Genomic DNA, 14461 nt, shown 5'->3' on the forward strand with positions numbered 1-14461 from the left:
TGACTTATTTGCACATATAGTAATTAAAAATAATAATGCAGTTTGAAATTTCGAGGTCACGAGAAAACAACGAAATTCAATTCCCTCATGCTCTCTGATCTCATGCATGCATATGTTTGAACTTCAACAAGAACATATATGCAGATAGTCAAATCAATTTATATTCAACAACACGCGAACCTCTTACTATTATGACCAGTACCAAACAAAATGAGAGAGCGTATCAGATCTTCCTCCAAGTCTTTTCTTCTTCTTTTTTTTCGTGTATCACATTGATCAGAAAAGTAATTCTAAATTATGACTAATTAATCAACGACTAATTCATATTAACAGCCTAACTTGTTATAGCAAATACAAATTAAATAATGATCCGACGACAATGTATATTAAGCTTACATGTTTCCTCATGTACAAAGGCTTAGATTTGAAGTCATTGACCCCAAGTGTGTTTTTTTTTCTTTCCATTTCAAATAGACTTTCAATTTACTATGAATAAATATCATGCAGTACATTGGTAAGTCATGAAAATCACATTCTAAATATGTGATTCTCGAAAACAATCTCATATAGTAGATTTGGAGTCATTGACCCCAAGTTGTCTAGCAGTAGTGAAGCTAGCTTTTTTTTCCTTTTCTTTTTTTGTTCTTTTTTTCTTTTTCAAGGGGAGGGGACATTTTCAAAATTCTGTAAACAATTACATTTAGTTTTGTAAGTCTTTTAAAACTCCTAAAACTTGGTAATTATATTTATGTTTATATATTTATCTCATCCAGTTATATATTTCTGTTATACATCTTATAAGCTGAAGCCTTTGCTTTTAAACAAGCTTTAATTTTGCTAGCGAAAATTGAGGGGGACTCGAAGATGCTTATACAAATCATCACTAGGCAAGTCAATATACCATGCATTTTACAATCACTTGTAAAAGATATCAGGCGACTTTTTGGGAATTTTAGCTTCATGACTATCAAGCATGTTTATAGAGAGACTAACATGATTGTTGATGAGTTAGCTAAAAGAGGGCATCTTATGTGGATATAGTTACTAGAATTTACTTTGATATGTATGAGCGTCTAATTTGTAATGTATTTATGTTTTTTTAAATAATAAAAAAGTCTTTTAAAACTGTAAAAGATATCAGTCATTAAATAAACAAAAAATATAGGTAACTTTCCAACATATTTGTCATAATAAGAAAACAATTATCATTAATTATTACAGAATGGGTTTTTCCTTGCATGAAAAGCACATTTAGATTCCTTTCTTCATTGTTTTGTTCTTGGAGAGGCGGCGGTGTATGATAAATGTGCTGTCAGAAAATCTTTTTTTGGTCAGAAGTGCTGTCAGAATTTAAGTCAAACCGTTCAGACTAATCTTCTACATAGAACAAAGAACGAACTTTGAACCCAAAAAAAAACGAAAGGGTCGTGGCCAAATATGAAGTTGCACATTTTCATAAGCATAAACTAAAACCTCGAAAGTATATATATGTGGACGTACTCATGAATTTTTTAGTGAAAGTGTAATTTTGAAAGGCTAATATATATATATATATATATATATATATTATGAACCAGTTTGAATTACATTTCAATTTACTTTGGAAGCTTAATTAATACAATATTTTCTTTCTTGGCACAAGACTTGATTGATGAATCAGTTTTTATAAAGAGTATTGTTATTTTCACCCAATGATGGAGCCATGAATTCTATTAAGGAGAGTCAATTTTAAATAGCTTTATAGTTACAATGAACTTAATTTTTATAGGAAAATATATATAAGAATTCATTATAATGATTAAATTTCAATATCACAAATTTAATATCTTAGTGAGTATAACCCAAATTCTAGCAATCTAAAAATAATGAAATAGTAAGAGCATCCACAATAGGAGGGTGTATAAGGGGGTGTATGTTAAATATACATCCTTTGTCGCTGGAATCATCTCTAATGAAAAGATGTAAATCATTGTAAAAATACACCCCCACCATAGAGATGTAAAATTAGATGCACATTTGCATCTTTTTTTTACATCCATTGCAGGTGGGACCCACAAGAGGAAAAGGGAACGAGAAGGATTGGAATTCAAAATGGAAGGCCTAGATTTCATGCAATGCATTGCACTTCCAATGGCCCATATTTCTACATAGATATTTTTATGTTAGTTTGTAGGTAAAATCATATGTTCTCCAAATTTAAATTTTTTTAGGTCCATTTATTTGGAAAAATAAAATAAATCTAACACGCACAAAATTAATTTTAAAATGTTAAAACATACCAAAAAAAAACACACAAAAAGAATTATCACAAACAAATCGAATATGCATACCCCCTGGAGGTGTAAATGGGATGTAAAAGTGACTTCCGAAAATACACCCCCCTGTGTATGCTCGAAGTATGGCTATAAAAACAACTTGGATAACATAGATAATAAACCAAGAAAATAATAATAATAATAAACCAAGAAAATAAACACACTTGATAGTGGAGACATAACTTTTTTATTTATGAATTTGATGATTTTATAGACTTGGATTGGTGGGGATCTCTCAAAAAATGGACATTTAAAAAAAAACAAAAACAAAAACAAAATCTCGTTAATAGGAATTTCCTCAAGTTCCATTTACAGTGCGAACTTCTTTTTGTTTTTATTTTTCTTGGGTCAAAACGACGTGCAACAAAGGAAAGCGCTATGAGGTCTTTTGTCGAACAAGTGGTGTGCACAACTAGATTGAGCGGAGGTGCAACTTTCTGATACCTGCAATGCTTTTTTTGGCGAAGGGAAGTACAGTTGCACCTCTTTACATCTTTGTAGGTCCGCCACTCATGACTTACGCAATGCATGACGTACTTCATGCAAATCACTTACTTTAATCATACGTGTACATTCGTTTAATCTACTCACTAAAAATCATCACTAGATTAATTCCACATGCACAATTCTATAAACTAAACTCAATCAATATCCAAAATAATTAAGATGGATGGTGTACATTATTGTCACCAATGTGAATTTGACTAAACTACTAGAATCTAAAAATCTCATATGACAAACTCTCTGCTTTTCACTAAACTAGCTTTTTGGCATGTGCGCTCACAAATAATTGACTACTTAGCATATTAGTACAAGTATGGCCTTATTGATTTGAAGAATGCAATTCCAATTATAACCATATACGATTATAATTTATAACCAAGCTAATCTCAAATACAGTTTTTGCTTTCAAATTAAGTCTACAAATACTTGGTTTATATAGGAAACAAATCTTGTTCATTCCCTATCATCATCTCTCTCATCTCCTTCTCTATCTTTATAGTTCAAAATGAAACCAAAAACTAAATTCGGACTTTTAAATATCCCTTTCATTTACTAGTCGGAATTTTTATACTAAATAAAAAAGATTTCGTGTCAATTTGTCTAGAGACATAAGCAGATAGAAATATACGACTTTTACTTGCTGTCTTTGACAGCATGCAGACTGAGACATATACGTATCAACAAGCTCACACGAAATCAAGATCATCTTTGTGTATAGATATAGAATACAGTTACTTTTAGGGTTTGTAATACCCAAAAACAACTATTTAAAGGTCTGAACAGGAAGTGGGTCAAAGAGACAACAATCAATTCTCACGGTGGCTTTAGGACTTGCTTTAAAAAAAACATTTACAATCTCGCCTCTGGGTGGGTGTTTACTTGGACCCGATTCTCTGGCTGTCTTCCATTACCTTGATATTGTTTTCTATCTTTCCTATTCAAAAGTCTCGAGCTTTCCTTCTTGACACCTGTATGCATTTGAAAGGGAAACCCCTTTTAATTTCTTGACCGCCAAGGATCTTTGTGTTTGTGGTGATAACTACTGACCGTGGGGGGAGAGAGAGAGAGAGAGAGAGAGCTCTTATCAATTGGCAATGGCAAAAAGTCAAAGAGGCCAGAATATAATTTGTCATTTGATAAATAAATAAAAAGATATTTAAAGGAAAACTAATGAACTGATAACCAATTTTTTTAAAACTCTGATTCTATTTCTAATTGTAACCTACTATTTATTTTTTGGTTGTTTAATTGGAGAGAATGAACCCTAGACATAACCTGATTATGATCCATTTTTTACCTATTCTCACCACTTGGGCTAACCCCAAGAACTTCTGATTCTAATTTATTTTTTTCCAACCAAAAAAGTGAATTATTACATTTTATTTCTATTTTCATTCCATCCACATTCCACCAACCAACGACTAGAACTATAAATTTAAGTGATGATTGTAGTCTTGCTCATTGACACACTAGGTAATTTTGTTAGTACACGCAACAATCTAAATTAAAAGAGAAATTTCTCACACGCACGCAACTATGATGTCGGAGACCTCTTATCTAAAAGTCCAAACTCGTTTTCCATTAGAATTGACCCATTGACAGCCCATTAACTTATTTGATAAATAATTTATGGGTAAAAAGTTCTCATCAAACGCAAAAGTAAATCTTACAGAACAAAACAATAATATGATTGGTCGACAAAGCATTTCGAAGGCTTTTACAGACGGAAATTATGGAGAGAACTATTTTTTTCACCCTCGGTATATATTTGCAAGCCGCCCACGAAGAGCATGGGCTGTAAAAAAAATTCCAGAATCAGCGGGCGGTATTTTGAATTGAGCAATCCAAATTCCAAACTGGGGGCCTGGGCCCAAAAATAAAATTTTGAATTTATCCAATTTCAGTATTGCTTTCCTTCCCCAAACAATAAATAATTGAAGGTTGTAAGAAATTCATGCAGGACCTGCCTAAACCAAAGAATTATCGTGTGTGGAGAACGTTCAAAACTGTTGTGCTGTTTGTGACTAATGGTAGCGTTATAAAATTACATGTGGGAAATACCAGTGGGGTATAGCTCAATTGGTTGAGCTTTTCCACTTTTTTTTTTTTTTTTTTTAGTATAAGAGCTCTTCCACCTCTATCCATATGAGAAGAGGTTCAAAACCCCAAGCACCTACTGGCCTAATCGCTTGAACTAAAAAAAATTTACATGTGGGAAATTGTCATAAAAAAAAAGGGCAAAGGGTTGATGCCATAAGCCTCTCCCATTCCTAATTTGTATATGCAATCACAACACATATTGGAAACTTAATCATCACTCATGCATGAAGCTAGATTTTACAGCATTTCCCTCTATGGACTTTGAGACCTCGGTTTGAAAAAGGGCAAGGCGGTTTTCAAAGAGCAGAGTGCGGGGATGAAGTGTTTTAAGGGGTTATAACAAAGTGGTAGAAGAAAAAACTAGTCTAAGACCACCAAAGAGAGGAAGGAAAAGAAGAAAAAAAATCACCATCGAAAATGCCAAATTGAAGCAGCAACTGGCCCATAACGCACAAGCTGGGTGAACCTTTGTGCAAGACACTACATTTTCAACTGAAGAAACAAATTCCAAGTGTTCTATTTGCACGCACCCTTGGGACTGCAAGCTATTTGTCTTAGCTCAGTACTTTCACCTCTTTGTCCCTGGTGAATTCTCCTTTTTCATCCTGCAAAAGTAAAAACCTATGATTTTAATGCATATGGGCAAAAACGATCAAATAACTCACTCGCTTAGGAAGGGAATTTGATTAACTCTAGCAAAAATAAAAAATAAAAAAAGGAAATCCAAATAAGAAATAGGAATAGCCAATATCAGTATGAGAAGGCATCATAGTGCAGGGGCATGTGAGAATGTGAAGATAAAGAGTTCCACATTGGAAAGTTGAGAAACCTAGCAAGGGCTTATAAGGAGTTGTGTTACTCCCATCATTGCCAATTTGTTTTGGGGTGGAACCTCAACTTCTTTCATGGTATCAGAGCAGGTTGCCCACGTGTGAAAGCCCAACGGCCACACGTGCTCCACGTCACTCAAAATGTGTTGTCCACGTGTTAGGCTTAAAAATTCACCACATGTGCGGGGGCATGTAAGAATGTGAAGGTAAAGAATCCCACATTGAAAAGTTAAGAAACCTAGCAAGGGCTTATAAGGAGTTAGGCTACTCCCCCCATTGCCAATTGGTTTTGGAGTGGAACCTCAACTTCCTTCACATAGTTGTGTGTGTGCGTGTGTCACAAAAGTAAATTGAGTGAAAACTAGCAAATAAACCCCCCACTGTAAATTGGTTCAAAGACCTCAGAACCTTAATTAAACCACCTCTTCCGTCAGCTTGTACAGCTTGGATCTTGTGCTATTGCCGATCTGTTCTTATGCTTCCGCTTGCACCATTTACCTAAATACCTGTTTGTTCCATCAGGACCAAGCAAGCCACCAGAGAAGCATGCATCCCCTGCATTTTAATGAGGAACACAAAAATAAAGTTACATTTCATATTGTAATGTTGTTCAGGTAAATGTAACTTATTTCATGCTGTACTGCCCAGCCAAACTCAAAATGAATTCAAGTAAACCTGGTCTGGGAAGTTGTTGTGGGATAGGAGATTCGTTTCTGATGTTCATCATGGGTTGAACTTGTTCATCGTCATCAATAATCACAACATCAGCAATATCAGCAGCAGGAGTCTTGGCAGTATCGGCACAAGTACCAGTTATTGAACCCAACGCCTCAACCAGATTGCTCAGTCCAAGAACTGAAGTTTCTTTCTTTCTATCAGAAGCTGCCTCTGACATTAACCAAGTACACTTATGGTTAGCAACATCCAAGCAGGTTTCTTTTTTTGAATTTGGATTTGAAATTCCATGCACAGTTGTGGAAAACTTTGAAGCATGTCATCTACTCAAGAGTAGGCATCTCTTACTTTATCATGAGCACTGATATTTGTAACATCTTTAGCACAATTTGGATTTATATGGTTAGTGAAATTGAAGTTTTATGTTGCCCTATGATACAGTAGATCATTCTGCAAGCTTCCATCCTATCCAAATTACATGCGAGATCATACAGATGTTTTCTTTGATCTTTAAATGAAATGCTGAGAGACACAATTAGACTTACGATTTACACCGTGCTGAATAAATCCTCCACCTCGAGTTTTCTTTGAAGCTTTTAAAGCCCTCAAAACTTCAGTATTCTTAACTTCAACAGCAGTCTCCAATTCTTGTATCTTTGTCTGATAATGACCAAAAAGCCACTAAATCAGGAACCGCTCCTCAAATAAGATTCACATAGGATCATCTCATCACAAACTTACCTTCAATTTATTTATCTTTCCTCTAGCCTTCTCTAGCTTTTTACTGTGACGAGCTTCTTTCTGTTCAAGAAGATTGTATTTGGCCATCAATTCCTTGTAATTCCTATGAGAAGTAGGTATCGCAAAGAAAACAAATTAAAACATGAGAAAGAAACAAGGTATACATAAGTGAAATGAAGAGGTGGCTACCACTTCAACTTTATTTAGATAAAAACACAAAAGTAAATGTCAAACAGTTTGCTCCATCCATTGAAATCAACTAAATTTCAAAGTAAGATATATATGGCTGACCTATTAGACATCACCAAGGACGTTCTTAGAACATCTATTGTGTCTTTGTTGTCGGCTCCATTACCAAGAGCTGCAATCTTTAAAACGTCCTCTTCATCCAGATCTAGATCAGATACCCTGGATTGCAACTCACATAACCATGTTAGGAGCAGAAAACAAAACAGGTCATTGAGAGATTAAATAGCCTATACTAGCCTTCGGGCTTTGGCTCACGCAAATTTCTGAAACAAATAGTAATAACCCATTAAAAAAAACTACTTGCCGTAGTGCAAAACCACTCACAGTTCAACAGCTGCAAGCTCTTTGTCCAATGCTCTATTTCTTTCTTGCAACCTCAAGCACTCCAAAGTCAATTTATCAAATTCCTACAAAAAATTTGACCAAAACTTCATCAGCTTCTTTTTTTCTTCTCATAATAAATTTACATAATTCAAAAATATATTTAAAGAAGTACAGCTAATAGCTTACCTTAGATTTCATATGAAGCAGCTGTTGCATGGAAGTTTGTTGTTTCAAGGCTTCATTCTTTAATTCAACTTCTTTTTTTACCTGCTCCTTGGATAGATAAAGCTGAAAAACCAAATGAACACAAAGCAAGCTGTTATAATCTTGCACAAAATAAACCACTGAAGATCCAGAGTTTTGATATTTCTATCTTGCACAAAATCTTGAACAAAACGGGCTTTGGTTTTCAAGTTTCCTTTCAATGTAGGAAAATGGAAACAAACTTTGAGCATTTTGTTTCCAATGTTTTAAATTCCTCAATTAAGCCAAACTACCTTATCAATTCGAGTATAGTACAAAATTACAAATCGTCGAACAATCAAATTCAGCACTCTAAGTTGCAATTATATTGCTTTATTTAAGTGGAATAGCAAAACTGAAACCCCAATTTACCAAACTTCCTAATCCTACTTTCCTTTCATTGTTTTTCCCAAGATTTCTCAGTAACCAAACAGAAAATAATGAGAATCCAGTACATTGCAAATACCTCCTGGTTGAGCGCTTTGACCTCCTTCTCCTTACGCTCCAAAGCAGAACCAAGCCCTAGCGCCATGGCCTCCAACCTTCTCACCTCTCGACGCAACGCCTCGGAATCTTCCTCGCGTTCGATAACCGGCCTCTGAGTGAGACTGGAATCACCCCATTGAAAATAAAGCCGAGCGACGTCGTTTGGCTTGCAACTTTGTTTGCACACCGGGCAACTGTACTTCTTCTTGCTCGAAAAGTACCCGAACCGCTCTTGCAGACTAGGGTTTTACAGACAAAACGCAGCGTTTGAAGCATTAATTTTCAAGAAATGCATACATAGAAATTATAAATAAATAGATAAATGAGAGAGAGAGAGAGAGAGAGAGAGAGAGAGAGAGAGAGAGACCAGAGCTCATGGAAGACATGGCCGCAGATGGAGATGACTTGGAGATCCTCAACAATGGGATCGAAATCTTTGTAGCAGAGTGAGCAAATGGTTTTGCTAAAGGCGTTGCAATTCACCATCTCTGGTCTCTACCTCTTCCTGGGGTTTCGGCGTTTCGCTTTATTTCTCTCATGATTTTTGTCGGGAAAATGGAACGAAATTTTGAAAATAAAAAAAAAATGAACTGAGCGGGAAGATTCCTTTTTTTCCATTTTTTTTTTTTCAGAGAACCGAGCGGGAAGAAGATGGCAGAGGGTAAAAACAACGATGAGTGTTAGATGTTGTAGAATTATAGAAATGCCCCTCAATTATATAATTTCTATGTGTAAAAATACCAGTAAGTATCGCAATGGGCTTATATCTCACAAGTTAAGAGCATTTAACCCATAGTAGTTGTGGTTAAATTATAGTATTATTTTTTTGATAGTATTATGAAAATAGATTTGTAAAAGAAAGAAAGAACCTAGGGATATATCATATACTAGAGGACTTCACTGGAAAAAAAAAAACAAAAAAAAAGAGGATACAAATTTTTTTTCCTTTGCTTGGAATAAGAGTACAATTTGGAAGTAACGGAAATTTGAGTAATATACAAGTATCATATTATTAAGTATCTTTAGTTTTTAGTTGCATTATTAAAGTATGTTGGGATGCTTTTGTGTTACTCTTGCGTCATGGCATTCATGCAAGGCATAAGGGTCATTGAAGTGATTTGGTATTGAGATTTGTCCATGGGGCATAAGAGAAAACTGCACCCGGGGTTCATTTTGAACTGGCAAACAAGTTATGCTATAGACAACAAAATGGGAGAAATTTTTTACAAGACACATCATTTTGAACGGAAGAAACAAATCCCATCAGCAATCGTTCAAGACATTTCTTTTCTCTTAACTTAAACAGTAACCACTGATATTTCTAGACATCTGTATAAGGTTTGTCTTCGGCTGCGTAGGACAACAAAGGGACGGATTAGATTCTACGAACTGAAAAAAAGAAAATTCAAATTAATAATTTAAGATGGAATATCAATAAAAACCAATTCAGAAATAGGAAATAACAAATCCATTTGCTTCTACCATTCGTTACTCTTTCATGTAATTCAACATTGCAAAGCCATAAATATGCGCACCTTAAAACACTTGATTAGTTGCCAACCCTTCCAAAGAAGTGTTCTATTTGCAAGCACCCTTGGGACTGCGAACTGTTTGTCTTAGCTCCAGTCTTGCACCTCTTTGTCCCTGATGAATTCTCCTTATTATCCTGCAAACGTAAAAATATCGACATGCTTAACATTTGTAACATTGTCAAATTAGAGAAAACTAATTTAAATGTAAACAAGCACACAAACCCACCACTGTCAATTGATTCAAAGATCTCAGAACTTTGATTCTACCACCTCTTCCGTCAGCTCCTACAGCAATCAAACGACCAGTATCTGCACTTGATTCTGATCCCTTGTTCAGACCCCGCTTGCACCATTTACCTAAATATCTGTTTGTTCCATCAGGCCCAAGCAAGCCACCAGAAAAACATATATCCCCTGTATTTGGAAGAGAAATAACAAAACCGAAGTTAAGTTTTTCTAATCTTCAGAATCATTTCATGATGCATTTCCCAGTCAAACTCAAAAATGCATCAATAATATACCTGGACTGGGAAGTGGTTGTGGGCTAGGAGACTCCTTTCTGATGTTAAAAATGGGTTGAACTTGTTCAACATCATCAAGAATCACAACATCAGCCATCTCAGCAGCAGCGGTCTTGGCAGTATTCTTAGAGGTACCAGTTATTAAACCAAAAGGCTCAACCAGATTGCTTAGTCCAATGACTGAAGTTTCTTTCTTAGTATCAGAAGCTGCCTCTGATCTCAACCGAGTACACTTCTGGATAGCAACACCATCATAGGTTTGTTCTTTGAAATTGAGATTTGAAAGTCCATGCTTAGTTGTGGAAACTTTTGAAGCATCTTCATCTATTAAAGAGTAGGCATCTCTTACTTTATCATGAGCAGGGGTCCTTGTACCATCTTTGGTACAATTTGCATCCATATGACCAGTGAAATTGAAGTTTTCTGTTCTCCTATGGCACAGTAGATCATTTTCCAAGTTTTCAGTCTTATTCAACTTACGCTTGGGAGCATACAGATGTTCTCGTTGATCTTCGGATGAGTTGTTGACAGGCATTGATTTAAAGTTACATTGTACACCATTCTGCATAACTCCTTCACCCCGAGTTTTCTTTGAAGCTTTTAAATCCCTCAAATCTTCATTATCTTTTACTTCAACAGCCATCTCCAGTTCTTGTACCCTATTCTGATAATGGCCACAAAATCACTTAGATCAGGTTCCACTCATTGATTGATATTCACTTCAGATCATCTCATCACAAACTTACCTTCAATTTTTTAATCTTTTCTTTAGCCTCCTTCTCAAGTTTTTTGCTCTCACGGGCTTCTCGTGCAATACCATTGTATTTGTTTATCAATTCTTTGTAGTTCCTATGAGAAATATGCATGGCAAATAATGTAAATTAAAACATGAGAAAGAAACAAAGTATAGAAGGATGAAATGAGAAGTGACCACTGCTTAAAATCACTTGAGAGAGAAGCATTTGAGCAAATGTCAAACAGTTTGCTCCATCCATAAAGGTTGAGTAAATTTCAGGATAAGATTTATATGGCTGACCTTTTACTCATCTCCAAGGACTTTCTTAGAATATCTATCGTGTCTTTGGTGTTGGCCCCATTACCAAGAGTGGAAAGCTTTAGAACCTCATCTTCATTCAGATCTAAATCAGATACCCTAGATTGCAACCCACATAACCATGTTAAGAGCAGAAAAGAAAACAAGTATTTGAGAGATTAGATTGCCTATAACATAATAGCCCTTGGCTTGGGCTAAAGAGGCAAAGCATGTGTGGGGTTGACGTAAAGCTTATGTTTAACTCTTTCTGATTAACAAAATGATAAAGAACCATTAGAAAAACTACTGCTCATAATGAAACCACTCACAATTTGAATGCTGCAAGCTCTTTGGCCAATGCCATGTTTCTGTCTTGCAACCTCAAGCGCTCCATAGTCGATTTATCAAGGGCCTACCAAAAAAATTACCACTTTATCAGATTTATAAAATCAATCAAAGACTATTTAAAAATGCATTTAATGAAGAACCAAAGTTCATGGTTTACCTCATATTTCATATGAAGCTGCTGCTGCATGGATGCTTGTCGTTTCAAGGCTTCATTCTTCAACACTGCTTCTTTCTTTGCCTCATCCTTGCATAGACAAAGCTGGAATAAAACTTTCCTCATAAGAACCACATAAAGCTGCTACAATCTTGCGCAAAATAAATCACTGAATATCCAGAGTTTTATTATTTGCATCATCTCCCCCCCCCCCCCAACCTTTACTGAGTTTCTGTGAAAAGAAATTAAATCATAAACCTCATAACCTTCTATAATAGAAAATTTCGGAAACTTTCCTCTAACTTTTGCAACATTTGTTTCTATTTTTCCTTCTGATGAAGGAAAAGGAAACAAACTTTTCAGTATTATGTTTCCATTGTTTTAAATTCCCAGTAAATCCAAACTATACTATCAAATCACAGAATAGTACCAAATTACAAATCATCTAACATTCAAAGTCAATTCTCTGGCTGAAATTATAACTATTGTGCTTTATTTTTTTTCTCCAATTTCCGAAGGTACCGTAAAACGAAAAACAAACTAATCCAAATGTGTAATCAAACTCAAATAGTAGAACACCAATTTACCAAAGTTCAAATTCTAACTCATTTTCTTTGTTCTTCCCCTTATTTCTCAGAAGCCAAACAATGCATAATGAGAATCCAATTCCTCCTCTTTGAGCTCTTTAAGCTCCTTCCCCTGAAGATCAAAAGCCGAACGAAGCCCTAGCGCCGTGACTTCCAACCTTTTCACCTCTCGACGCAACACCACGGGATCTTCCTCACATTGGTTAATCGGCCTCTGAGTGAGACTGGGATCCGCTGAGTCCCCCACCGACTGAAAATAAAGTCGACCGGCATCCTTTTCTTTGCAATTTTGCTTGCACACCGGGCAAGTGTATCTCTTCGTCCTCGCAGAGTACTCGAACCACTGTTGCAGACTAGGGTTTCACACAGCAACGTCACCGTTTTGACATTAATTTCCAATCAATGCATACATTGAGATTAGAGAAAACAATAACACATTATATCCATATATATGTGGAGAGGGGAGAGAGATAAATACCAGAGCTCGTGGAAGACATGACCGCAGATGGTGATGACTTGGAGATCCTCGACAATGGGCTTGAGATCTTCGTAACAGATTGAACAAATGGTTTTGGCGCAGCTATTGCAATCTGCATCGCCCATCTCTCTAGTCTCTGCTATGAGGTTTCAAGCTTTCGCTTTATTTCTCTCATGATTTTCTCGGGAAAATGGAGCGAAATTTGAAAAACATAGCGAACTGAGCGGGAGAAGATGGAAGGGGAGGGAGGGGAAAACCAAAGCACCCAAAATGCATATGTTCACAATTGGTGCACGCACTGCTCACGTGCAGGCCATGTTAACTTTTTTGGTTCCCAACTATTGTTGGAGTTTCATTTTGTTCAACAAAATAAAATTTTCATTTCAACAGTCCTCAAACTCTCTTTTTAGCATTAAAACAAGGATAGTGCTAGGTTTACCATATTTTTATACTACATTGTGTACTATCTCTCTAATAGAGATAGAGCTCACCAATACAATGAGGCCCACCTCTATTAGAGAGGTGGTACACAATCTGGTATGAAAATTGTGGTAAGCCTAGCATTTTCCTTAAAACAATCATATCATTAAAGTCTGTCAATTGTTCAGTGAAATCGAGGGGCAAAATGATCTTTTTTAGACAATACCCTCATCTGAATCATGCAAAGCCATCTCTCCTCCCCTTCCCCTTCGTTCAAATTAAAAAAACAAAAAGGAGTGTAAGTAGACAAAAAATGAGTGAGAAAATCAGCAAAAAAAAAAATCATCCTAACTAAAAATAGTCATTGAAAAATGTCATAAACTCTTTGTAATATGCACTTTCATTCTATGATCTCAAATTCAAAATTTGACCCCAAAAATCTCATTTCCAAGTTCCACATAAAATTGAAAAACTAAAATCAATTATCAAAAAGCTTTTAAACCGTTTTTAGTTTTTAGTTTATCTGAAAACTGAAATTGGTTATGAAATAAGTTTTATGCTTTCAATTTCTTAAAAATGATGACTAAAAAATAAAAATTGAAAAATAAAATGATTATCAAATGAGCCATACAATTTATCATTTTGAACCTTTCGCGACAGCGAGACCATACCCTAGCATCTCATGCTAGGATTCAAGATGTTGATTACAACCATAATTTGGGATGCAAACAAAAATTTGGGAGGTAAGCTTTATGTTTGACTAAAAATTGGGCCGTATAAATGCAAAAAAGCTCTTAACTATATGATGGGGTGTGGTCTTGTTGTTTTTGGAATTGAGTATCATTACGTGCCGCGTTGGTAGTTAATAAAGGGTTAACAGGGTCTAACCCAGTGAAAAAAGTTATTTATTTGCAGATTAGT

At 35.5% G+C, this 14461-nt stretch overlaps 2 protein-coding genes across 5 annotated transcripts; both read right to left on the reverse strand.

Annotated features, from left to right (window-relative positions):
* Positions 1-5014: 5014 nt before the first annotated feature.
* LOC117619163 lies at positions 5015-9302 on the reverse strand. 3 transcript variants are annotated; one of them, XM_034349040.1, is made up of 10 exons: positions 8835-9302; positions 8448-8706; positions 7925-8026; positions 7739-7821; positions 7457-7573; positions 7166-7268; positions 6970-7084; positions 6425-6637; positions 6172-6304; positions 5015-5524 (listed from the first exon to the last, which is right to left on the reverse strand). In XM_034349040.1, the coding sequence occupies exons 1-9, from the start codon at positions 8951-8953 to the stop codon at positions 6180-6182; spliced, it is 1236 nt and encodes a 411-aa protein (XP_034204931.1). In that variant the 5' UTR covers positions 8954-9302; the 3' UTR covers positions 5015-5524; positions 6172-6179. The 3 variants fall into 3 exon arrangements, with proteins under 3 accessions (XP_034204931.1, XP_034204930.1, XP_034204932.1); XM_034349039.1 differs by having other exon boundaries at positions 6158-6304; XM_034349041.1 differs by having other exon boundaries at positions 6150-6304.
* Positions 9303-9570: 268 nt separating this feature from the next.
* LOC117619075 lies at positions 9571-13354 on the reverse strand. Of its 2 annotated transcripts, none has more exons than XM_034348898.1 (10): positions 13121-13354; positions 12725-12995; positions 12059-12160; positions 11883-11965; positions 11557-11673; positions 11267-11369; positions 10521-11184; positions 10226-10413; positions 10003-10133; positions 9571-9817 (listed from the first exon to the last, which is right to left on the reverse strand). In XM_034348898.1, the coding sequence occupies exons 1-9, from the start codon at positions 13243-13245 to the stop codon at positions 10017-10019; spliced, it is 1770 nt and encodes a 589-aa protein (XP_034204789.1). In that variant the 5' UTR covers positions 13246-13354; the 3' UTR covers positions 9571-9817; positions 10003-10016. The 2 variants fall into 2 exon arrangements, with proteins under 2 accessions (XP_034204789.1, XP_034204790.1); XM_034348899.1 differs by having other exon boundaries at positions 9571-9856.
* Between the last annotated feature and the right edge of the window lie 1107 nt (positions 13355-14461).

This window comes from Prunus dulcis, chromosome 2 (genome assembly GCF_902201215.1).
Source record: "Prunus dulcis chromosome 2, ALMONDv2, whole genome shotgun sequence".
In the NCBI taxonomy this organism is placed as follows: domain Eukaryota; kingdom Viridiplantae; phylum Streptophyta; class Magnoliopsida; order Rosales; family Rosaceae; genus Prunus; species Prunus dulcis.

Excerpts from the sequence above, each read along its gene's own strand:
- LOC117619163 (XM_034349040.1), bottom strand. The coding sequence starts at position 8,953 with ATGGTGAATTGCAACGCCTTTAGCAAAACCATTTGCTCACTCTGCTAC. Across the intron at positions 8,707-8,834 it reads CATGTCTTCCATGAGCTCTG|TCTGCAAGAGCGGTTCGGGT; the intron begins GTCTCTCTCTCT and ends GTAAAACCCTAG. Across the intron at positions 7,269-7,456 it reads TCCTTGGTGATGTCTAATAG|GAATTACAAGGAATTGATGG; the intron begins GTCAGCCATATA and ends TACTTCTCATAG.
- LOC117619075 (XM_034348898.1), bottom strand. The coding sequence starts at position 13,245 with ATGGGCGATGCAGATTGCAATAGCTGCGCCAAAACCATTTGTTCAATC. Across the intron at positions 12,161-12,724 it reads TTAAAGAGCTCAAAGAGGAG|CTTTGTCTATGCAAGGATGA; the intron begins GAATTGGATTCT and ends GTTTTATTCCAG. Across the intron at positions 10,414-10,520 it reads ACAACCACTTCCCAGTCCAG|GGGATATATGTTTTTCTGGT; the intron begins GTATATTATTGA and ends TTCCAAATACAG.